Raw genomic sequence first — 26,706 nt, 5'->3', positions numbered from 1 at the left:
TTTCACCGGGCGGGACTCGAACTCACAACAGTAAGTCAAGCCCGGGAATCGATCGGCCCAAGAGCCACCGGCCTTGCCTATTGCGCCACTGATTCCCCAGAATATGTAGTGTTCGAAGGCAGAATGTGTGCGAAGGAAGAGTGTGTACGAAGCCTAAAAGACTTCCCCTAGTTTAATTAATCAGAAAAATCAAGTTGTGTTGAATTCTGCCGCCCTGCATCAATGTTATAGACCTATAAATTCACTTGATAGTGGAAATCCACCCATTGAACATCACCATATCATTTTAAAAGACATCTCTTTCAACATTTATACATTTATTTATTCAATTTCATCATACAATAAATATAATAATAAAATGTGTGGGAGGCTTTCACACAGGTGTTTCTTTTAATTTTCTTTTTAAAATAATTCTTTTTTTTTTAAATCCCTTTTTGTAAATGGATCATTTACCTCCTTCGTTTCTCTCATCCTTCATAATGAATAAACGTCTAAAATTATTATGTGTCACTTTTTATATAATGGAAACATCATAATACCTCGTGCATACCGGATCTCCAGCCAAACCTATCCATTATCGCCTTTGTTCAGTTATTACAATGTTTGTAATTATATAAAAAAAAGTTTGTTTTTTTTTTGGAAGTCTCTCTTTCTAAATATTTCACCTTTTTAAGCTACTAACCCCGTGATTTTCTTCGATTTCTCTTTTTTGAGGAAAATAACACTACATAAAGAATATTTTTTAATGTTTAAAAAAAGTTTTCTTCTTCTCAATCATCATGTCGTTCTGAGGTAATTTTATTTTTTTATTTTTTTTTTTAAATTCCTTAAACCCTTACAATGCATCAGTGAGTTTTCCCTTGCATTAAAAATTATTCTCTGTCTCCGAGAATTTTCTAAAAGACTTGTTTGAGTCTTTCTTTGTCTAGCACTGAGGTATAAAAACTTTGATTTTTTTTTTGTTTTAAATTAAAATTTTAGCATGCAAAAAATACAAAAATAATTTATCTTTCATCTTAAATACTTAAATCTAGTGGAAAATTTACCTTTTAGCCCTATCTTTTTGCATCATTTGAGAGCAATATGAGGAAAAAGTTCATTTAAGTATTGTAAGGGTTCAGATTAAATCGTTTTTCACCTACAATTCCATTTCGTTTGTATCCGTACGAACCCGTAATATCGCGATAATTAAAATTTAATGTGAAATAAAAGGAAAATTTATCCATAAGACATATATTTTTGCACTAAAACGCGCACTATATGTGCTTATTTGTATTTTGGAAAAAAAGAATTTGTTATGCAAATTAAAAGAAATTTAAAGATACTTCCTCCTGAAAAAAAAATGTTTGAGATATTTTTTGTAAATTCCAGAGGAGCCATCATCTAGAATATACTAAATATCTTTTTGAGATACTATTATTTATTTTAGAAAAAAAGAAGAATAATAGAAATTTCCCATTCTTTGCTATTTTTTTTCATCTTTCACTACGTTTTATTTTTGGCACATAATTCTCACAGTTGTCTGATCATTTATTTTTTGCAGAATATTTTTGTTGAATAGATATATATTTATAAAAAAAACTAATAGAATATTAGAAGAGAGAGAGGGAGATAAAGAATGGAATATGTGAAGAATGGCAAATCAATAAATTCTGCTTGAATGTCAGACAAAAGAAATAAAGTAGATTCTTTTCCATTTTCATTTATCAATTTTATAACTTTTACAATCTTTATGCTTTAGTTTAATATAAAATATGTCTTTTTCATTATGTAATTATTACGAACTTCTTGGAATTGTTTCACCATCATAGTTTTTTTTCTTTTAAATTTCTCAAGAACTATTTTACACAACACTTTTAGTTTTTTTCTGGTTTGAAAAATTCAAATCTCTCCTAAAATCTTCACATCTTCGAAACTCAAAAGATTTATTAGGTTAAAAATGTTTTTTCCTGTATGAAAAAGATGACGCCATTTAATTAATTATGTCTCATTTTTCCACAAAACTTACCGTTTTTTTACCCACAGAAGTTTTTTTTTTGTTTAAATTTTTTTTATATTCCATTTATTGGATTAAAGTTGTTTTGTTTTATTTTATTTTGTTTTATTTCATTAGGTGTCCGGGAACCGTGCATTTCATAATTCATTTTCATCATCAATTACTATTTAAAGTAATACCTTTTTTAAATATATTCTAAAATTTAACAATTAAGTCTCGTCAAGTTATTGTTTTTCATTGAATAATTCTCTTCATTTTCATTTTTTTCTTTATAAGGACATGTAATTCTTTTAAACATAATTTTTTTTACGTCTATTTCCCTTTTTTATTTATTTTTTTCATTCAAGCGTGCAAAGTATTTCTTAATTGGAGCTTTTTCACTAACTTTTTGTTTTTTATCTTGTATTTCTTGAACAACCTGTTTTCAATTTCTGTAGTTTTGTCTTTTAGTAATTATTGAGAGATGACGGCATCAGAGTATTTGGAGCTTCTGGGTTTCCAAGGCATTTCTCCTCGTAAACTTGTTCCTGAAACAAATTATTTTATTCAAATGTATTTTATTTTAAATAAATAATACTTTTATTTACCAATAAAAGTTTTTGGCTAATAAATATATTATTGAGATAATCGGGGAAATGAGCAAGTAAAACAATGTGATAGGAGAAAGTGGTCTGCCTTCGAATGCGACAACCTTTGAACATTTCTTTTCTCTATTATTTCCCAAAGCAAGAATTCTATTTTATTTTTCGAAGTTAATAGAAAATAGTTAGTCGTATTGAATATAATATAGAAAATAGGGTTTTTGCTTTGGAAAATAAGAGAAAAAATGAAATATTCAAAAGCTGCCGCATTCAAAGGCAGGTCACTTTCTCCTATAGTTTATTAATAAATTTCACAAAATTGTTCTTAAACGTTTGCGAATGTCCACTAGAGACTTACGAAATGCTCAAAAATAATAGCACCCACTAAAAAGTTCGTAAAATTTAATACTTTTTCTACAAATATATTGTTCATAACATTATGTTAGTAAAATTTTGTCATTTGTTCGTAAAGTTTTGCCAGATAAACAAAAAAGGACAAGGAAATGTTAGTAAAAGAACAAAAAATGCTCGTTAACTTTACCTTTTTTACGAACAATATCTGTAAAAAATAGTTGGTAAAGCGTCTTAGCTTTGCGGAATGCTCGAAATCATGAGATAGAGCTTACCGTGAATTAGTTTTTCTCATGATCTTTTGGTGCTTACTGGTCTTATTAGAGATCAAATTGATCCATAAATCATGAAAGCATTTGAAAATCAAAAAATCTTTAGTTAATCGATTCATTACCGATAAAGACCAATGCAGCCAGGTTCGAAATTGCAATACTTTTCCAAAAAATCCAAATTTATCCAAATCGGTTGAAAAATGAGCCTTCCAAAGTGGTTGACCTTTGACCTTCAATAATTCAAAATGGTGAATTTTCCGGTCATTGGTATGTTTGGATGCAATGTTCACCTGGACTACCTCTACAACATATCCAAAAATGATCGAAAAAGCTTGGGTCAATTTTGAGAAAAACCAAAAAAATATAATTATGATGGGGGTTGGTTTGGTGAAAAAAAAAACGTTTAGATATATTGTTTTTTTTATTGGGGGTCATCGAAGAGTGGAAGTCTATATATCTTATCGCTTAAACTCCAGAACGGTGACAAATTGAAAAAAAAAGACGATTATACAAGCTCACTCTTTAAGTTCGAGCAGTAAGAAATATATGATTTGCGAGCATTTCGTAAATTTCGTAAATTTCGTGAATTCCTATTAGAAACATTTACAAACTATTTTAGAAAATATTTTACTCTGTGTAGATAAAGATAAATCTCTCAATTTTGAGATATATCAGTAGGCATTGTGTCCTTTAAACAGCCTTTGAAGTTTCATTTGTGTTCTCAAATAAAGATTTTTATTTTAAAACTAAAGCGTAAAAATCGTAAAACTTAACAATAATTAAACTCAAATATAGATTTTAATCATTTTCGTTTTTCATTTTAAATTCAGGGTAAATGTCAGAAAATGACTTCGAATTAGGGACAGGGCAATCAACGACGGCTAAAAAATGCGTTCAAAGTGGAAGAAATATGCTGATTCACTGCACCCGGATGATGAATCTTGCTGAAACTTGCACTAATTATTCTTCGTAAAAATAGGAACAATTTTACTATCAAAGCATTTCGGTTCCAACTACTAGAAGGAGTGAGAAGCCCTTTGACAGGCATCCAGATTTACTTTTATAGTCAGGTTATACTTACGGCTTAAGCCGAGAAATGGATTAGTCAGAAACTGATGGATATGTAATTTGATCATTATTCTGATTATAATTATGTTAAGACATCTCTCGGCTTAAGTCATAGGTGTGTCCAGCACCCCCTTCCCTACCCCTCCTTTCTGGTAGGCTTCATACAAAATGACAACTTTTTTTCTTACATCTCCTTTCTAAAAAAAATAGGTAGAAAGCTGAAATTCTGCATGGGAACAAAGCTTAAATAATTCCTTTTAACCAAAGGAGATGTAAAAGAAAATAGTTCTCATTTTGTATGGTGGCCACCAGAAGGCGGGTAGTGGGAGGGGTGTAATAATTGGATAAAAAAGTATAAGTCATACACTGACTCTATACTGATTTTTTTAAGATTGCTGCAGTCAGATAAAAGCTTTTTCACGAAGACACCCAGTGTTTATCATCTTAAATCCCGGAAATTTTTGAATCTTATATCAGTACCTAATAAAATACACCGGTTTCCAGTGTTCACATAGTTCTGACCATCCTCTCTTCCAAGAAAATAGTTTTATTCTCTAGAACTTTACCCCAATGATTGACTTGGAATATTGGTCCTAGACTCAGAACGGAAGCCGTTACTTATATCAACGTCTATCCATTGGTATTGGTCTTGTTTGTGGCGATTTTTAGACCGGATTTCACTGTTCTACTTTGATGTGAATTCGCTGCACAAGTCTTAAATTTGAATCCTTCAAATTCTACCGACGACGGTCGATGAGCTTTATCTACATTTCATTGGTTGCGTCTACCTCTGTCGTATCTGCATTTCTTTTGTGTCAGCATTTTACGCAAGAGGAAACGTCTGCATTGCAACTTGCACCGAATGCAGATACAAAACAAATGCAGATACGACAGAAGTAGACGAAACCGACGATTTGTTTAGAGCGGAGCTGTGCAAGAACCTTTTGCAACCGTACAAACGTCAAATGAAACTTGTACGTCAATGCAATGGTCAAAACGCTACCTGAATAAACTCATTTTGACATTTATTCGATTTTAAACGGTTCTTGTACACCTCTGGTTTAGAGCTTTAAGCTAGGTGTACCAAGGGGTTAGTTATCTTAAGCGGTTTTCCGACTAGAGGTTTAGGTAAGCTCCCGAAGGTCTCAAAATTCTATATAGCAACCATAGCAACCAATTTAATGGTTTTCAGATTGTAATAAACCATTTATCCTTAATAGTACAATCCTAAGTCTGAGTTTTCCGAAAATTCTTCACAGATAAGAAATTAAAGAAGTTAAGCCTTATGGTTAAGCCAGGTCCTGAGGCCCGTATTATGCCCTAGACACACTTACTTACGACTCAAGCCGAGAGTCGACTTAGTAGAAAATTATGGAAATGTAGTTTAATCATTATTTCGAATATAATTACGTTAAGCCGTCTCTCGGCTAATCCTCAGATCTGTCGAGGCCCTTAGGCTAATAAGGCTTACAATTTCCGGATACTACAAGATAAGCAACAGGATAAACAAGAGCCATGTTAAAATCAGTCGTTTCGGTTTGGCTGACGCTTGGCGTTTCTCTTCTGGGATTTAAAACTCTCAATTATTTAAGATAACTTACCGTTGATCTGTCATATTTCAGTCTCTTCCAGATCCTTTTAGATGAGCCCGCTGAGGACTCCACCGACGACTCCCCGTTGTGTTGTCCGTCAGTACCGTTGTAGTTAGGATTTGTAAATGTGAGCATAAATCTGTTGCCGCTATTGCTGGTGCGATTGTCAGTTTTTCGGCGACTATTGAACACCAGAACCAGGATGGCAATGACAACAATCACGAGAATAACCGTGAGAACAGCCGTGGCGATGATAACTGCCTGAGCATGACTGTCTTTGACTACGAAAGACAATCCATAGCCGTCGTTGTCATCCGAGGGCTCTGGTGGCTCCTCGGGTTCTCCTGGCTGTCTCAGTGGCACGGAGAAGAGCGGCTCAGTCTTACACTCGCCCTGCATGCGATCTGGACATGCGCACACGTACGACTTCTCCCGGAAGAGACACAAATGTGTGCAACCTCCATTTTCATTGCCACATGGCGAGTAGTCCTTAGGCTGACGCGATGCGGCCACTGAGCGAATTTCCAGGGCTCCTGGGAGTCCATGACGAATCTCTTCTGCACCGGAGTTTGTCAGCATCGAGGCCCGGAAGACACTCTTGTTGAACCAATCCGTGTAGTAGACAAAGTCTTTGTAGAGGGTTACGCCGAATGGATGGACAGCTGGAGAGACAACGGTATGACGATTTTTCCCATGGAAATCTGCTGATTCAATCTTATCCTCAAGAGCATCTGCCCAGAACAGTTTGTTCTTCTGAAAATCTATTGCCAGCCCATTGGGAAAACCTAAATTGGAATCAATGATGTTGGTTCTTGAACTTCCATCCATGTAGCATCGTTCAATTCGGGCAGCATGTCCTGGACGAACTCCCCAATCTGCAAAGAAAATGTACCCATATTTGGGATAGACAATCATAGCTCGGGGATCATTGAGATTGTCCTTGATGATGATCTTCCTGAAGGAACCATCGAGTTTAGCCACTTCGACCACTTTCAATCCAGTATCTGTCCAGAAAATGTTGTTCGCTATCCAATCAACTGCTAATCCATTGGGAATGTCGAGTCCAGTTACGATTGTCCTGGTTTCTGAGGGATTCTCCAGATTGACCGACTTGATGACGTCGATGTTGACGTCAGCGTAGAACAATCTGGAATCGTTGTAATGATAATCAAGGGCTACGCCACCGTGTACATTCTCAATGGGCAGAACTACGTCAAAGAAATCCGTTGACTCGAGCGATATCTGACCAATACCATTCCTAGATGCTATGATTAGGTACGATTCTGGCAAAATTTCACAATCCCTATCACTTCCAGCTTTCATCTTCAAACCTGTGGGGCATTTGCAGGAGAATGAGGCAGAATTCCGGAGACACAGATGACTACAGTTCCCATTGAATTCCCCGCAGGCATTCTTAGTCACGTCCACTTCTTCCTTGATCACTTTCACATCCATCAATCCTTCGAGTTTTTCCACGAGCATCCTGCTTGAGTTGAGATTGTTCTTCGGTGCTACATGGAGGGCTTTTGTCTTCCAGTCTGTCCAGTAGACTTGATCGTCAGACACTGCAATCCCATAGGGATGAGGCACGTCGGACAACAAAACCTTTCGGTAGTTACCGTCAAAGTCAGATGATTCGATGATATTGTGATGAGCATCTGTCCAGTAGATCCTCTTCTCAGTCTCGTCAATTGATAGAGCATTGGGCCAGATAATCTTTGACTCAACAATCTTCACTCGTCGTTCTCCATCCATTTCGGCTCTCTCAATTCTAGGAATATTCCCAAAGTCTGTCCAAAACATGAGGCCACTTTCGTAATTGATAGCCAAACCACGCGGAGAATCAAGATCTTTCCATACAAGTGCTGCCCTGTTGCTTCCATTGAGTTCACTCACTTCAATGGTATGCCTGCCAGTATCTGTCCAGTAGATCTTTCTGCCTACGGAATCAATCACCAAGCCATCTACACCGTCGATGCTGTCGTCAATTATATGCTCGATTTCCATCCCATCTACTGAAGACCGGATAATGATGTCCTCCACATTGTCTGACCAGTAGATGTATCCGGTTTTGCGGTCTACGTCAATGGCTACAACGTTAGAGAGTCCAGGCATTGGCAGCACCACGTCAATCTGATAATCCATGTCCAGGGAAATCTGTCGGATATCAATTCGATGTGCAAAGATGACAAAGTTCTTCGGGGCATCGCTGCAAGTTCGGTTGTCTCTCTGCAAGATCAAGGGAAAATCCATGAAATCTTGAAGGACAAATTCCTGAAAAGCCTTACCGTGAGCTTGACGCCAATTGGACATGCACAAGAATATCCAAGAGCCGAAGGATTCAGGAGGCACAAATGACTGCATCCTCCGTTGTCTATTCCACAGGGACTGTAGATGGAATCCCTGTTCCTGTGGAAAATTCTAATATCCATCAAATCACTGGTATTGCTGATGATCGTCTTGAGGTCTCTTCCTGTTCTCTTGTCTGCAGACTCCACACTAAATGTTTCCCAATCGCTCCAGTAGACACGGTTGCCCATGATGTCCAAGCCAAAAGGATGCAGAAGTCCTGAATCTATAAATTTGCTATTAATCTTGATTCTTTTCAACAAACATTCCAACTAGGACTTACTTATCAGAGTCTTCCGTCCAGTTCCGTCAAAGTTGATGTACTCAAGGATCTTTGTGCCCCCATCTACGAAGTACAATCGATTCTCTTCCACGGATAATCCATTTGGCCAGAGAAGTCCACTGGTAACCAGACTCTCTCGTCCAATCCCATCCATCCCCGCCCTTTCTATCTGTGGAGTCTCTCCCCAGTCTGACCAAAACATCATCTTTGCATTGATGGGATCCACAACAATATCTCGAGGCTTATCGAGACCCTGCCAGATTAGCAGAGATCTCTTTTTCCCATCCACAGAAGCCACCTCAATGCGATTGGTTCCCGAATCAGTAAAGTAGATTTTATCCGTGATCCAATCCAGAGCGATTCCAGCGGGAGTTACTGAAAGATTGACACTGAGGTTATTGAGTGGAATCCAGAAGGCGAAGGTGATCAATCTTACCCAGGTTCGTAGAGATTATTGTCGCTTGATTGCTGCCATTGAGAAAAGCCCGGCTGATACTCCCACGACCAACATCTGTCCAGTAGATGTAGTCAGATTCACTGCACCATTCCAGAGCTACGGCAGACTTGAGTCCATCCAGAGGTACAACCATGTCGACTTCAATGGAAGCGTTCTTTGGTTCAAGCTGTCGAAGTCTGATATCCTTCTTCCTCGCAATGAGGAGAAGTTTATCCGGAACGGAAGTACAGGTTCTCCTGGAAAATGGAGGAATTGCACGGTAAAACCCTTTGGACACTGACCAAAATATTGGAACAAGTTTTCCTTGGAACAAATTTTTTGGAATCAATTTGTACCTAGAGAAGATATTTGTCTTTGTGTGGAATGTCTAGAAATTTGAGTTGATTTCGTTTTATACAAATTTGTTCCTAAAAGCTGTAACAGAATTTGTTGCACTCGACTGTTTTGTTCCCACTGCCAGGAAAAAATTGGTACATTTTCTTTATAACAATATTATTCCTACATCTGTAACATATTCGTTCCAATAATTTTCGCTGGAGTAGACGAAATTAGCATAGTCAGTGTAAAACTGTATGAAGCCATGGGAGAAACTGATTAGACTGACTAGTATGACCATGACCGATGTGAGGAGCAAAGTAAAGGCGAACGAATCGCTGTCACGAGAGTTTCGCGTGAACAACGGACTCAGACAGGGGGACGGACTATCGTGCGTCCTCTTTAACCTGGCACTGGAGAAAGCGATCTGTGACTCCGGCGTGAGCATGAGGGGGGTCATACTCAATAAGTCCACGCAGCTCCAAAGGAAGCTGCGAAGGAAACAAACGAAGGCAAAACAAAGTACATGATGGCCTCGTCAGCAGCAACTCCGGCAACATCCACGGAGAGCATCGGTCAAACAGGGTTCCCGATGGGGGACTACAACTTTGAAGTTGTCAACTCCTTCGTGTACCTTGGGTCAACAATCACAGCCGACAACAACATCTCAACAGAAGTCCGCGCACGGCTGCTGAAAGCCAACAAGGCCTATTTCAGTCTATTAAGAGTTTTCCGGTCCAGAACCTTAAGCATAAAGATTAATGCCCTAGACACACTTACGACTTCAGCTGAGAGACGACTTAATAGAAATTTATTTTATATTTTAATAAGATGGACTAAATATTTTATCAATATACTATACTGACTAATGTCTTTATTAGAACTTTTAATGCTTAATATAAAGCAAGATTTCGTAGTACTTTCAAAATTTAATAAAAGTGTGAGACGAATCTGTGTATGTATGATGGAAATGTAGTTTGACCATTATTTCTAATATAATTACGCTAAGTCATCTCTCGGCTAAACCTCAGGTCTGTCTAGGCCCTAAGCTCCTGCGGTATAGGACTATGACCCTGCCAGTCCTCACGTATCCGTCTGAGACGTGGGTCCTCAGCAAACAGAATTGCGAACTCTTAGCCGTGTTTGAAAGGAGGATCCTACGCGCTAATTATTTATTGCGCTAATGTTTAAGGTGCAAATGTGCTATGGTATAGTGATAACGAGTGTATAATCAAGAAATAAAGAAATTACTAAGTTTTACAGATCCTTCTCAAAGAATGCCTCACATGCTTTGTCAGTAGTGCTCAAAGAACTTCCTGAGCACCTTAATAGTGCGCCACTTTTACATATAAGGGTCACTGAGACTCATTCGGGAGTACTATAAGCGGTGTTTAAGAAAAGTAGAGTATCGTATTTTGCGAACGGTACAAGTCAAAATGAAGGAGAAAATACTTCTTGGACGCTCCAATGGTATTTTTTATAAATTAAAAAAATAATGGTACAAACTGATAAAAGTGGATTACTTTAATTTTTTGTGGAAATCATGATATTTTTCACGAGGAAAAAAGTCTTAGTGTACTGAAAGTCTAAGATTCTTCTATAAGACTATTTGCAGAGCAAATATGAAAATCTTATAGCAGTTTTTAGTATTCTTCCATATCGTACTCATTGCGCTCTTCTATCCTAATAGAAAACTCACAGCGACATTAATCTGTTTTCCGGTTTTATTCATAAATTAGGAAGTAATAATTGCAAACAAATGACAGAAGGCTCTACAAAATATTGAGCAAATCGATAAAATTGGACTATACTTTGATTTTCATTGAGAAAATAACTAATATTTTCACGTGAAAAGGATTGTACTGGAAAAAGTCTATAAAAAGAATTTGTAGCACACCTTGAAATAAGATTCATTAGAAAATAGTTCTTAATTAAGGCTTTTGTTCTTATTAACACATATTTTGAGCTTGATGTAAGTAAAATATTATAGAAGATATTTTCTTGAGAAATATTATCTTATAAAAAGGGTTTCGTAGGATTGTATTAGGCTTCTTATGAGACTTTTATATCTCTATCCTATAATTCCGCTGTCAGCTGTTTAGAAGATCATTATAAGATCATTTCAAGTATTTGGTTCTAAAAGGCAACTAATTTGCTAGTTGGGTAGGCTTCGGTGGGCTGGTCATCTGGTTCGCAAAGATGAGGACGACCCAGCCTGGAAAGTCTTTAGGGGCGGACAGGCTCGAGTGGCGACGGGTGTGAGTCAGGTCAAGACCAGTAATTGGTTGTAGCGCCGGTTAAGTAAGTAAGTAAGTAAGTAACATATTTGTTCCAAAAATTTTCGCTGTCCGTGGACGAGGTAATTTTTGGAACGAAATTGTTGCTCATATGGAGAATCTTTTTGTTCCGATTGTCGGGAACAAATTCGTGTGTAAAAGATTTCGTCTTACAGTTAAGGCCTATACTTCAGTCGAGATGGATTTCGGTGGCGAAAGTTTATAAGGAGCATCAAATAAGAATCAACTTAAAAGTGTTTTATACAGACGCGTGCATGATGAAATCATATGCAATTGCTGGTGATGCTGGCAGCAGGGAGGGAAGGGAATCTCGAATTAAAAAAGTTAAATCATGTAGCACGAAAATTGCCACAGATTTGGCGTCCTCTTCACTTCGGTGACGGGTGACTGAGTGTGAGAAGAGGGATTTTATACTAGACGAGCTATTTTTTGGAACAAATTTGTTACTAATATTGGGTGTCTTTATGTTTCTCCTAGAAGGTACAAATTTATTCCAAAAATTTTCGGTGTCCATGGACGAGATATTTTTTGGAACAAATATGTTCCGAAATTGGGAAGCAATAATCTTTTCAGTTTCTTCCGGTGTTCGTCAGTTGGAACAAAACCACTGAAGAGGAAGCAGCAAACAAAAAATAAAATTAAATTAAGAAAACGTAATAGCAAAAATTCCCATATATTATATAAAAAAGAAAAGTAAGTTTTGTGGCTATGTGTAGTGTTAAGAGGACGAAAGACGTTTCCAAATCATTAGAAAGACTATAATTGACCCATACCGAGGGTTGAAAGCTTTGGAGAAAAAATTTTAGTCTTTGATTTGAGAAGAAGGCAATCCTCTGACGAACACCGGAAGAAACTGAAGAGAATATACAACTGCGTCAGATACAGTATTCGAAGGAAGCAATAATACTCACTGATCCTCCTTGAGAGTCAAACCAATTGGGCATGAGCATCGTCGACTGTTCTTGTTTGGAAGACAAAGATGACTGCAGCCACCTTTTAGGCCTTTCTTGTCTGCCTGGCATCGACTGGAATAGTTGGGCTGACGAGCTGGATGGAAGCTGTGTAGATCCATGGGGAAATGCAAACCCTCGTGGACAATCTTAAATCCCTTTCCTGTAATTTTATTAGCCGTACTGATACTCTTCGTGTGCCAATCGGTCCAGAACATGGAGTCCTCGAAGATTGTCAGTGCAAATGGATGCGGTAAGTGATTGCTTAGGATTTTCTTTCGATCACTCCCATCGAAGGCCGAACTCTCGATGACATGATGCTTGGCATCAGCCCAGTAAATCCTGTCTGCTGTGTAGTCAAGGGCAAGTCCATTTGGCCAAAAGACTCCCTCGGTGATGATGGTCTGACGACCAGAGCCATCGAGGAAGGCACGTTCGATCTTGGGATTGGGACCCCAGTCTGACCAGAACAGAAGAATCTCTCCAGGATGTACAACAATTGCTCGAGGTTTGTCCAGATCATTAGCCGCAATCACTGCCCTTAGGGCACCATCGAAAGTCGTCACTTCTACTCTGCGTGTTCCGGAATCAGTAAAGAAGATCAAATCATGCACCCAGTCTACAGCCAGTCCACCAGGAGACTCCAAGCCCCATTTAATTACATCCCGAATACCCGTTCCATTGACGTAGGCCCTTTTAATGACATCCGTTGAGACATCTGTCCAGAAAATCAGGCCTTTTGCATGGTGGTAGTCCACAGCGATGGCATTGTGGAGACCCTTGATGAGAGACGTGTACTTCTTGTTCAAAGAGATCTGTCGCAAATCCGCCCTGTTGGCCATGATAAGCTTCATGGAGGATCCCAGAGCTTTGCATGTTCTCAAATCCGGACGTAGGACATATCCTGATACGCAAGAACACATAAAGGAGCCGTAGGTATTGATGCAGTTCTGTGAACATACAGGATCCGTCGAGAACTGGCATTCGTCGATGTCCGTGCAGCTGAAAGGAAGAGGTTTAATTCAGATACAAAAACCAATCCGTCTTATAAAATATCTATTTTGAGCTCATAATATTCATAATATTACATCTCCTTCTCTTCTATTTATGAAAATAATCTCCTAAAAATAGCAATTCCATCTCGTTGATTCTCAAGCGCCAACTCTCAAGAGGGGCAGACACTTGAAAAATGTTAAAAATACTCCCGACATGATTTATAATGCCAATTTCCTGCAGCAGAAATGCTGAGGAAAAAGAAATTGTAGGAAGCTTAACCTTTTAAGGACGATTGGAACACCGGTGTTCCATAGAAGAAATTATTCCTGACAAGTATCCGTAATTTTTTCTAATATTTATACATAATCACAAAGTAGAAGGATGTAGGAATCTAGTATATTTTTTTTTGCAAATCTCTAGCAAGTTTCTTTTCAAGTTCTCGAATTGGTCAATGAATTTTCGATTTTTTTTATATTTACAATTTTTTTTAAAGCAAAACCCTTTGGGATCTATGAACTACAATAACTGCACATAATATTTTTATTCAGAGTGAAAATTATCATGAATTGGTATATTCAGGAAAGCTTTTTGAATTTCCTGGGACATATATGTTCCAATTGTCCATAGAGGTAAAAAAAACACCGAATCCGCTTCTGTTGGATTTTCCAAGGTTTGAGGTTGGAATATCTCATTCTTTTGCTTATTTGTGCATAAAATATTCAATTATTTGTAAATACTTGTGTGATTATATCAAGTTCCTCAGTGTAATATTGGTTAGAAAAGGTAATATTTCAATGGCATTGAATAAACGAGCAGTAAAAATTAAAAAAGAGCAGCACTTTATTAAAAGCAGTTAGTAAAAAATGAAAAGTGGTAAGCAAAAAATTAAACATGATCAGTAAAAATTAAAAAGTGATCAGTGAAAAATAAAACATGATCAGTGAAAAGTAAAAGATGATCAGTAAAAAACCAAAAGTGGTCAATAAAAAATAAAAAGTGGTCAGTAAAAAATTTAAAATGAGCAATAAAAATATTGAATTTGGTCAATAAGAAATTAAAAATGATCAGTAAAAATATTTCAAAAAGCAGCAAAAAATTAAAAATGAGCAGTAAAAAATAAAAAGTGGTCAGCAAAAAATTTGAAACGAGCAGTAGAAATATTCGAGATGATCAGTAAAAAGTTAAAAAGTGACCAGCAAAGAATTAAGAATGAGCAATAAAAAATTAAATATGGTCAGTAAAAAATTATAAATGAGCAGTAAAAAATAAAATTTGATCAGTAGAAAATCAAAAGTGGTCAGCAAAAAATAAAAAGTGGTCAGTAAAAAATGAAAAGTGGTCAGCAAAAAATGAAAAGTGATCAGCAAAAAATTAAAAGTGATCAGTGAAAAATTAAAAGTGATCAGTGAAAAATAAAATATGGTCAGTAAAAAAATTAAAATTGAGCAGTAAAAAATAAAATTTGATCAGTAGAAACTAAAATGTTATCAATAGAAAATAAAAAGTGGTCAGTTAATAATTTAATATGAGCACTTTTGATTTTCTACTGGTCAAATGTTTTTACTGCTCAATTTTAATTTTTTTACTGACCATATTTTATTTTTCACTTATCACTTTTAATTTTTGCTGATCACTTTTTATTTTTTGCTGACCAATTTTGATTTTCTACTGATCAAATTTTATTTTTTACTGACCAATTTTTACTTTCTATTGCTCGTTTTTAATTTTTTACTGAACAATTTGTATTTTTTACAGACCGCTTTTAATTTTTTACTGACCACTTTTAATTTTTTACTGATCACTTTTATTTTTTTACTGACCAATTTTTATTTTTTACTGACCACTTCTAATTTTTTACTGACCAATTTTTATTTTTTACTGCTCCTTTTTAATTTTTTACTGACCACTTTTTATATTTTACTGCTTATTTTTAATTTTTTACTGCTTTTTTAATTTTTTTGCGGTTCATTTTTAATTTTTTGCTGATCAACTCGAATATTTTTACTGTTCATTTTTAATTTTTTACTGACCATATTTTCTTTTTACTGACCATTTTTAATTTTTTGCTGATAAATTTTTAACTTTTTACTGATCAACTCGAATATATCTACTGATCAATTCCAAGTTTTTATTGACCAAATTTAACTTTTTACTGACAAAATTTTTTTTTTTACTGACAAAATTGAAAATTTTTGCTGATTATTTCGAATTATTTGCTGATCAAATTTGATTTTCTGCTGACCACTTTTGACTTTTTACTGACCATTTGTTTTTTGTCTTAACACCTTAGAGCATTTTTCTAGCAACTATTTGCTTCTCAGATCTCTCTGCGTTAATCCTGGAACAGATGTAAATATACATCAGACGGAAGGGCATTCCCTTTACCATGGAATCATTTTCGCGACTACTGGTCCATTTCTCCTAACATGGGCATTCCTTTCATTGCATCGACCATGACTAGGCACAGATTTGAAAGCATTAGAAGTGCTATCTATTTCCCGCAAGAGACCACAAACTAAAGAAAGGCGTAGATGCACATTGTGCTATCTTAAAAAAAAAAAGAAAATACAGTAGACTCTCTCTAATTCGGTTCTTATAAGATCGGGCTAGTTTCTAATTCGGGCGGCAGTTAAATTCGAAAAAAGTTTGTTGACCCTTTTCAAGTTCGATTGTGATTATCAAAAGAAGCAAATATGTTCAAATTTGTCATGATTTGACTTAGTTTTGATGTGATTTTGCATTATTAAAAGGTTTCCATGAAATTTATAATAGCAATTAGCATGTAAACTCAATGCTGCCCGAATTTCTCTCTAATTCGGTTGACATTTCGGTCCCAAATGCCCGAATTTGGGAGAGTCTACTGTAGGACCAGCTGTATTTGTGAGAAATGCGAAATGTATCTGTGTGTTAATAGTACTCGAAACTGTTTGGAGGACAATAATAAAAATATGAAATTATGTAAAAAATGTGATTGGATTTTTATTTGTTTTAGCTGGGATCTTTTACAATCTGGGAAATACTAAAATTTGTGTTTATCAGTTTATTAGTCTTCTCATACTTGTCCGAGGCCAAAAATTATAGGTATATACGATATATATATTTTTTTTCCTTTGGAATGCAACGTTTCATCGCCTGATTTTTAAACTTGTACTTTAATGGTCTTTTCACACAATCGATAATATTTTCAATAAATTGTTTATTCCGTTTATCTCACAAAAATAATAAAACAAAAGAGTAATTTAACCACCCGGAAAATTTTGTGTTTTTTTACCTTTATGGACGATTGGAACATATATCTCCCATAGTTTTCCAAGACTCCTAGGTACTGGAAATTTTTTTTCTAATCACGAATTGCCTATTTAGGCCAAAATATTAAAGGAAACTTGATTTCAGTGAATTTCGTTCAGCGGATATCTTCTCGTCCTTAAACGGTTAAACGTTAAAGAATGGGAAGAGACCTACTTGTAACCGTTGGCATGGAGGATGAAGCCCACTCTGCAGGCGCATTCATCTCTTCCAGTTGATGTTGTAATGCAGACTTGTTCACATTTTGAATTGGGACCACATGAACGGGGTTTGGGACAGTTGAGCTCATCTTCGGCACCAGGGCAGTCATTCTGGCCATCGCAGATGTGCTTCTGATTCACGCAGATTCTTTGTAAAATGATAAACATATAGATAGTTTATGCATCAAAGAGATAATCCTTTGAGGGAACTCACTTGATATTTGAAGAGTTCCTGTGAGCTGGACAGGAGAATTGACCGATTTCGCAGTGAATCTCGCAGTCGAGTTCATCCTCGCCGCGTTTGCAGTCTGCAATGCCATCACAGAGCCAGGATTTCAGGATGCATCTGCCATCCTTGCAGGTGTGTTCGTCTGCAGCACAGGTTCGATGGATTTCCTTGGTACCAGTACTGCACTTTTTCTCATCTTCCCCACTGTCACAATCCTGCTCACCGTCACAGTGCCAGCGATCGGGAATGCAGGTGCCATCGTCGCATTTGAATTCATTGGCTCCGCAGCTGGTTACCTTCCGTGGACATCCTTCTTCATCGCTCCAGTCTCCACAGTCGTTGTCACCGTCACAGCGGAACCGCTGCAGGATACAACGACCTCCTGTGCTTCCCAGACTCCGAACACTCCCTATCGTTCCTCGACATCTGAACTCTCCTTCTGGACAGAGAGCCAAACGGGTGTTACAGTTTACTTCATCACTGGCATCGGCACAGTCCACGTCGGAGTCGCATCTGAAGGATTGGGAGACACAAGCTCCGTCTGTGCACTGAAACTCCTGCGGAGAACATGCCAAACGGGTGCAGTTGATCTCATCCGATGAGTCCTTGCAGTCATTCTCTCCGTCGCACACCCACGTCTGTTGGATGCAGAGTCCATTCATGCATTCAAATTGATCTTGGGAACAGTTGTGCCTGGCTCCACAGTGAGTCTCATCCGAGTAATCTCCGCAGTCGTTGTCCCCGTCGCAGAGCCATTCCTTGGCGATGCAGGTATAAGTGCGCGGACACATAATGTGCAACCCAGTTGATTCACATTTTGTCCGGATCTCTCGGACAATCTCCTCACTGACATCTTCACACTCCAATTCATCTTCCTGGTTGTCACAGTCAACGGATCCGTCGCATCTACTGTCCCGATGGATGCAAGCGCAGCTCTCTATACAGAAGAATTCCCATTCTTCGCACTGCAGATGACACTCTGATCCACCGTCACCTCCATCTGCAGGCTTCATCAGATCATCGTGCTGCACATGCCACAGACCCATCAAAGAAAATTCTCAAGAAAGACACTACGTTAACGACTTACCTCATGCTGTACATTGATTTGTCCCATTGGTGGTACGTATTCATGTACTTCTCCTGCATAATGCCCCAGACCCGACCGTCCCCCATCTCCGCGTCGCTGCCCAAAGTCCCGGATGCCATAGAGATCAGGACTGGAGAAAGGCTGCCGTGGAAAGCCCACACCACGAAGTGAGGGATCAATGTTGGACTGGGCTGAGTTGCTGGGTGGAGAAAGGGGCTTCGTGAGGAGAACACCGTGAATCCGATGATGCGACTGCAAACTGCCATCGTCTGGAAGTTTGGGACGCGGCGTCGGTAAAGGTCCCGGTGGACGCAAAGAACCTGATCCGTACATCTGCCGAGCTGCCCCGGTATTGAGGGGTTTCACCTGACGCCCATAATCTGGCCATTCTGTTGGTAATTGATCATCTGCCAAGGTGCAGAATCCTGCAAATAAATAATAAAAGAATAGGGTAAATTAAGCTAATTCAAAACCTGCTCCAAATGGAAATTTTTCGCTACTCCAAATGGAAACGTCACTATTTTCATGATAAATACAGTACTAAATTATTATATTTATATATTTTCTATACCACAGTTTCATTATTTAGTTAATTTTGCTCCAAAAAAAGCGAAAATCCATTCATATTCACAAATTTTAATTTGTCAATTTCTCAAAAAAATTAAAAGTGTACCTTTTCACCATCGAATTTTTCATCGATCGACCATGTTTTCCAACACAATAAAGTGACTGTTGTTTATTCGTTTTGTTTAACATTTATGTCATATTTCTGGCTAATTTTAGTTAAATTAAGCGCTAATCTTTATTGTTAACGGTACGTGAAGTTTTCAAATGAAATAATTACCTATTTCGTGAACAAAAAGAGTTTTTCTGAAGTGTCTGCAAATGCTTCAATAGAAAATCCCGAAAATATGATTTTTTTTTTGGAGAGATTTTCTTATTGTTTTAGATGGGAAAGGAGAAAAGACCAGGAATAAGAACAAATTCCTGCACTCAAGAGCAACTCAACAAGGTTTTGGAAGCCTTTCGTCGCGGTTTTACTTACTCTGTTTGTCTCCAATTAGAAACTTTCCCTTGTCTCCATTTGGATTATTTTGATTCCAATAGAAGCATTTTGCACTCCCGTATTTTCTTGTATTTAAGAAATTTTCAAATTATATCTAAAGAATTCTCACTAAACAGTAACATTCTAGAAGAGTCAAAGAGCAAATTTATGTAATTCTCTTCAGAAAAAATATGAACTTAATGTGTTGAATCTTCTGTCAAAGTTGAAGCGTCTAGAAATGGTTTTTAATTGGGACATTTATCCTAAGCTTGGTCGTCTTGGTGAAAAAAAATTAATGGGAAAAATATTTTAGAAAAATATTTCCCAGTAACAAATTACGGTTTATTTGGAAGAGTTTCTAAATACGTAAATAAAAAATAACGAGGTATTTTTTCTTCCAATTAACGAAATAGATTTTCCAAGTAAATCAACAATGAATGAAAATTGAAATGGATGAATCAATGGAAGACACAATAAAATTTTTAGTTGCTCTTCTAGGGTAGTCTTTAATCATTTGAGCATAATTGTATAAAGCTTTATTAAGAGGTTCACCTTTACTGAAATTTTATAAATAGATTTTTTTATATGAAATTATTATCACACTTCTGCATGTGACTTCTTATTCTTAAAATACTTCGTTATCAGTAAAGACAAGAAAAGTATTTTTCAAAATGTATTATTTAAAATAATTTCAAATGAATTACTGATAAACGAACTGAAATATTGACCTTAATGTACATTATTGATTCCATTGATTTCATATCAGATTTTGTAGCAAGTATTTCGAGAAGTTAAATTACAGAAAAATAATTTCCAAGGTATTCCAAGGATAACGGGTTGCATTTTGGAAAAGGTGATCTTTTATGTACTGAGGCCCTTACTCAAAATCGTTATTTTAATTATTAAACATTTTGCTACTACTTTACGTTTCCTTTTCTAGTTCGCAATTCAACTCTAAGTAAGTAAAATAGACTAAAAACCAGTCATTTTTATTGTAATTTGAAACTTTTTAACTTTCTTGAATAAATTTTTGTTTTGAGAAATAGTGACTTTAGAATCTCAATATAGGAAATCAATTAAATTACAATTTTAGGCTAGTTTTGACTACATATATTAAGCCAGAAATCAAAACTTTAAATCACATTAAAGTATTTTTTTTATGTTTTCAAAATTTAAATTCTTATGCAAAACGTATTTTTCAAAATTTTTAAAATATACTTTTAAAGGAACTTTGGGTGACTTTTTGATCAACTTCTCCCAAAGAAAGCTATGATGTCGTTTTCAAAAAAACTATTAGGGAATATCTAGCCATAGCTTTCCTCATAACACCCTAAACTAAAATAATCGAAATAGAGTTTATGATTGAATTTTTGAAAAAAAAAATAAATCAAAAATTCTTTGAGATCCGTAAAGAGCATTTTCATTCCATTTTTGATCAATTTCCTGTAATTTTCTTCAAAGAAAAATTTTCTTGATGGCTTTAGGAAGCTTTCAGACTACGAAATTCTCCGAAAGATTGGATTTAAATTAAAATTTCTAATTTAAAACACATTAAAAGAACATTTTGTCTTTATCAGAATTACCACCCAAGAAAGCCATTAAGCAAAATAGCTACCTTATAAAACTAAGCCTTTTACATGTCTTTTATTACACCTTTATAAGGCTTATAATGAGAATTTTGTGTTGAAATTCCTGTACAAGCTCATAAGACCCTAAAGAGCTTACCACTTTACTTTTAGTAGTCACAAACACGGATCAAGAGCGCTAAAAGCAGATTGTATGAATTATAGTTTATATGCTCATATTAATTGTAAATTTCATGAAAATCCCTTAATAATGCAAAATCACATCGAAACTAAGACAAACTATGGCAAATTTGAGTATATTTGCTTCATTTGATAATCATAATCAAACTTGAAAAATGACAACAAACCTTTTTTCAAATGCAACTGCTGCCCGAATTAAAAAGTAGCCCGATCTTAAAAGAGCCTAAATAAAAATTTAAATAAAATTTTAAAGTTGCAACACTGTTGGAAAACGTAAGATTTTTGGGGCCTCCACAAATGGGCATGAGGCCCCCACATTTCTAAATCCGTCCCTGGCACGGGTTTTGACCTCGTTTAGATTTATTCTCTTATATTTTTCGTTTCGGGAATTATTTATCTCCTTCTAGTACAGTAGGCTCTCTCAAATTCGGGCATTTGGAACCGAATGTCACCCAAATTAGAAAGAAATTCAGGTTTGAAACTGTTTGAAATATAACGATTTTTTTCTCTAATCTCATTACGTACCCGTGTTTATCGTAAATACTAAAACACTCAATAATGAAATATCACAACATAGGGAAAGTGTGCCAAATTTCGGCCAGCTTCTAATTTCGGCCACTTAGAGTGTAATTTCGGCCATGCAAATAATTCAATTCAATTCAATTCAATTCAATTTATTGATAAAGAATAGGACAATCTGTCCTCTATACAATTAGCTTAGCTTCATAAAATTTAAGAAGTTTTAAATTTAGAAAAAAAAAGAAGAAGAAAAAAGGCTCATGTGGGGCACGAGGAGCGCGCGGCACCAACAAATCTAAGGATAAGCTCCCTCTTCCGCTCGCGAGGTAAATTATTCCAAAGAACGATTCCCTCAACAAATAGGGAGTCGCGGAGAATGCGACAACCTGAACTAGGCACACGGAGACACGAAGCCCTAGTTGATGATCCAGCCACCACAAGCTCCGCAAGATACCGTGGCATACCAACACAAAGTAGAAATAAATCAATTAAAATTATGTATGTTATCTTCGAAGAGTCAATGAATTCATTTTGGTTTTAAATATTTATTCATTTTAGGATATATTAACACAAAGACAGTTAAATTTTAGGTATAATTTTAATTTAAATTGCGTTGTAAAAACTCAGTGTGGAAAGAGTCTTACAAAAAATGTGACAGATCGATTGTGTTTCTAGCAGTCTTACGATTTGTGGTGAAGTGCAGAAGGTTTTCCTTCGGTGTTTTTCATGAAAATTGATTAGTTTTCGTTAAAGATTGTTTCTGTTTATGTTAATAGTGAATCAATCTTTAAACTTCGGGTAAAATTTCCCAGCTGGATCCTGTAATTCGCGTAAAAAAGTATATATACTTTGTGAGCGTCTCTCCGGTGAGGTAGCGTTCGATATTCCGGCAACATCTTTTTCTTTCCTAAATTTCTTATTCATTTTGTGTTTTTTTTTCAATTTCTGAGTTCTACAATGTCCAGAGAAAAACAAACATCGTTTCTATGAAAAAGATGATGTGGAAAAGGCCTTGGAAGAGTTCAGGAAGGGCAAATTGCTACGGAAATCTGCGCGTAAATTTAAGATGCTATTCTTCAGGTCTTCAGGACAAATTACACGGAAGATCTCAGGGCTTATGGGTCATATAAACGAATTAAACTAAATGTAAAACTCGTTCCGCTTGACGTTTTGATATTTTCTATCCGATCCATCACAAAAGGTGGTCAGAAAAAAGGTGGGCGGTATTTCACTCAAAGTGGCCGGAATACTACCCAAAGCAATGTCCATATTTTTATTAATATTTCAATATTTTAGAAAGTGATTTAAAGAAAACAAAGATGATAAACTAGTTTTTAAGGTTCCACACAACCCTCCCGAAAAAGAAGTAACAAAAAATATCAATATGAATTAAAAATAATGCATTTCAAACTTAGGACTTCGGTGCTTATGTGCAACTATGTCAAAATTTGGCACACTTACCCTAACTAAGAAAAATCATGACAAGTTTGAGCATATTTGCTGCATTCAGCAATTAGAATGAAAATTCATGAATAAAAATAAACTTTATTCAAATTTAATTGCCGCCCGAATTAAAAAGTAGTCCGATGTTAAAAGAACCGAATTAGCGAGAGTCTACTGTACAAGTGAAAACTATTTTTACATTTTTGATAAATTAATTCAACTTTTGATAATGTTCTTTTAATTTTCAGGTGAGTTTTTTTTTAATTTGTTAAATTTATCAAAATTATAAAAATTGTCTGCCGAGGAAAAGAATTTGCAAGGGAATTTGAAGGGAAAAAATTTGCCGAGGAAGGCAAAATTCTATCCGAAACGTCGTATGATAAAATAGCGAAAACTGAGGTAGTAGTAAACATGGGATTACTGATATGATAATTTGTGGTCATTTAGCCAGATCAAAAATCAATAATTTACTTATCACTTTTCCCACAACTTATTAGATTATTGTCACTTGAATAAGTCACTTAATCTCTTTCAAATTATAACGTTAGAAAAATTTCATAGTGGAAATTTTGTTGAGTTTTCCTAAATTTTCACAGTTCTGTAAAAACCGTCCATTGCAACGGAGTTTTTAATAAAGCCTCAAGGACGTATTACTCTTTGAATTTAGCTACCCAACAAACAATTTTTTCTTAATATTCGTCAGTTAAATCAGCATTTGTCGTGACTTCCTTTTGACAACTTTTCAGGAGACGAAATTTTCAGTTCAATATTATTTTTCTTAAAAATCAGCCCCGAATGCGATACTTTGAGTCAAAATAATAAAAGTGGCACTAATAAACTGTAAGTTAACTCGAGAAAATCTTTAAAAAATTATTTAAAAGCTGCAATATTGAGAAATATGTTAGAAGAAACACAATAATATTTTATCGTAACTTCCATCGTTTATAAAGCCGTAACTTCTAATCTAATGTATGGAGATCTTGGAAGTTACGACAATTTTCAAAACTACATTATATCAAGTTCAATTACTCTAGTGATAATAAGCGCCTTTATTTGACAAAATTAATTAATTAAACTCTTATGCCTGTCCCTTAAAGCTTTTATTACATAAATTTTATTGAATAAATTTTGCGTGCCGTGTTACTTGTTTTATTTTGAATTAATAACAGATGGACACAGATTTTTTCTTACTTTTTTCTCACAAATATTGAATTAATTTGATTTAATATCGCATGATTTGCACAGTCTTTGGATATTTGGAAGAGTTTGTGAACGTTTCAATGAGAAATATTAAATTCTTGCTGCAAATTACAAGCCACGCAAGTGAGCAAAAGAAGTTACGGCAAATGCTGATTAGAGAAAATTTAGTATGAAATTTTGTCGTAACTTCCGAAAAAATGAAAGTTACGACAAATTCTGATAATTTTTTATTAATTACGGGCACTTACGATAATTTTTATTGAAAATAATTTTCATTGTTCTTATTATAGTTTCTTTTACTTAAGTGCGTTTAATAAACAAAATTACACCAATTCTAAATATGTATATATCTCAAAATCGCAAAAATGAAGTTACGATAAATGCTGATTTAACTGACGATATAGTGTTGTAGAATTCCTTAAGTAAGGCACTATAGAACCAAAAATCCTTTTATTTGCTTATAACGCTCTTGGTCCCATCATTGAGATTATACTATAAGTAAAGTGGCGCACTCTCAAGGATCTAAAGAGCTGCTATAGGAATTTCTACAGAAAATTCTCACTTTAAGTCTTTGAAAGGTGCACTAAAAGACTTGTTTAATACTTGGTTCTATAAGGCAGCTATTTTGCTTCTTGGATAGTCCTCTGCGAGTGGCCTTCAAAGTTGAAGCCAATTTCTTACCTTCACATACAAATCCGTATGGGAATTTTTCTGCATTCGTGACCGTTACACGATATATGTCTAAATTGAGGTGATCCTTGTGCACAAGACTCTGAGCCTTGTAAAGAGGGATAAATATACTATATATCTGTCTAAATGCGGTGTTGTTCTGAGAAGTGTAAGCTGAGTTTCTGATCAATTGTGAGTTGGCTTCAAACAGTTCAAAATTTTCAAGGTAAGTCCAAACGCAACTTTAATATGGGAAACCCTCATTCGATATCAGCCCTATCTATTCCTCCTTTCACTCTCTATCAATGTGCAATTATCCCTTTTAGCTGGTTTTCAATTTTTGGGGATGGTTTGGGGATGGTTTGGGGATGGTATGTATTGGGGACTGTGGTGCTTGATATCTTGGGCTATTGGGGTGTCAGGATAGGTATCCAGGTGGCTGGAGGAGCCAATTGGATTGCATCAGCAGTTGGCGTGTCTGAAAGGGGAGAGATCGATGTAGCGGAGGCGGTGGGTGGATGGGTGGATGTGGGTGGGTGGCACGGTTAGGGAGAACTCTCTATGAATGAACGGTAGATTTGCGTCGGCGCTGAGTCTGATAATGAAATCGATATCACAGCATCCCACGGGCTTTTCTCAACGAACCACTCTTTTTTTTGCGCTCCACCATTTGCCCATTCCACGCCCTTTTGGAATTTTCCCAAAAAGGAAAAAAGGAAACTGCTGAAGGAGGTGGATGGGCTATTTTGGGGACACTGAAATGAACAGAAGGACTCACCCAAGCACAGGATCACCAAGATGCAGAGGTATATCATTTGTGGAGATATCTCTGCGTGAAGATGCTGTGGAGTTGGTGGTTTTTTCTTTCAAACAGGGATGTTCACGCACTTCCTGCGGAAAATCTCGCCATTACGACGCATTTAGGCATGGGGCTGTGTCGATGGCATCCCTGGTGGGTCAGGAGTCCTGGAGAAAATTGTATTGTGGATGGCTGAAGTTGGTATACGAGAAAATAAATGGAAGAGGCAGCCGATGAACTTAGGGGATCGGCTGTGACCAGATGAGTCTTCTTTTATAGCTGCGCCTCATGTCGGGCCAAATCACCAGCTTTCACGGAATTACTCCTCACATTTGTCCACTTTTTTTTATGTGATATCTACCAGATGTTTAGCCAAGCACTGAGAGCCACTTTCTCTTGTACCACTCACATCAGCACCATGTCCTTGCACAGGATTCCTCTCACTGGATCCACCCACTGCACTGGCAAATGTCTGCGCTCCACAACGCAAGAGTTCACTTTCTGAAATTTTGGCTAACACACCCACTTCTCACAAGGAAAATTTTTTTCTTTCCTTCCTCTCCCCTCAATCCACCCACAATTTTCGCCCTTTTTCCCACTTCTTCCTGCCACCTCCTCAGGGACCTACGATCTTTTTTTCCTTCACTCGTCCCTCGTTCCTTGCGTCTCAATTCTCCAACTAAAAAGCGTTTTATTTTAAGCCCGAAAACGCACTTATCCACTTGCCACACTGAAAATTCCACAAAGGCTATTTATACCACATGACCAAAAGTGTCCTCCAAATGGACCAGAATTCCACTCGAAAGATCTAAAAGAGACTGAAAGAAAAAACCCAAGAGAGAGCTATTCTCAAAAAGAAATTGGGACACTTTTCGCTAAAAGACGCACTCGCGATTGGGCAAGATGCTGAATTGGTACTGATGCGATGGGAATTTT

General features: G+C 36.3%; 1 protein-coding gene across 1 annotated transcript; it reads right to left on the bottom strand.

Moving 5' to 3' along the window:
• Positions 1-300: 300 nt before the first annotated feature.
• Positions 301-26,706, bottom strand: LOC129806413 (low-density lipoprotein receptor-related protein 4). The gene is made up of 10 exons (XM_055854979.1): positions 25,750-26,706; positions 18,330-18,754; positions 17,228-18,267; positions 16,970-17,161; positions 12,473-13,513; positions 8,929-9,185; positions 8,493-8,867; positions 8,149-8,435; positions 5,870-8,089; positions 301-2,523 (listed from the first exon to the last, which is right to left on the bottom strand). The coding sequence occupies exons 1-10, from the start codon at positions 25,784-25,786 to the stop codon at positions 2,443-2,445; spliced, it is 5,955 nt and encodes a 1,984-aa protein (XP_055710954.1). The 5' UTR covers positions 25,787-26,706; the 3' UTR covers positions 301-2,442.

The sequence above is a fragment of the Phlebotomus papatasi genome, chromosome 3 (genome assembly GCF_024763615.1).
Source record: "Phlebotomus papatasi isolate M1 chromosome 3, Ppap_2.1, whole genome shotgun sequence".
In the NCBI taxonomy this organism is placed as follows: Eukaryota; Metazoa; Arthropoda; class Insecta; order Diptera; family Psychodidae; genus Phlebotomus; species Phlebotomus papatasi.
The sequence above is the reverse complement of the archived record's forward strand: the minus strand, read 5'-3'. Positions and strand labels throughout refer to the sequence as shown.

Bases quoted from the DNA above. Each gene is read 5' to 3' on its own strand.
- LOC129806413 (XM_055854979.1), bottom strand. From the start codon at position 25,786: ATGATATACCTCTGCATCTTGGTGATCCTGTGCTTGG. The intron at 18,268-18,329 runs GTAAGTCGTTAA...TGGCATGTGCAG, and splicing joins AAATCAATGTACAGCATGAG to CACGATGATCTGATGAAGCC. The intron at 8,436-8,492 runs GTAAGTCCTAGT...GCAAATTTATAG, and splicing joins TGGACGGAAGACTCTGATAA to ATTCAGGACTTCTGCATCCT.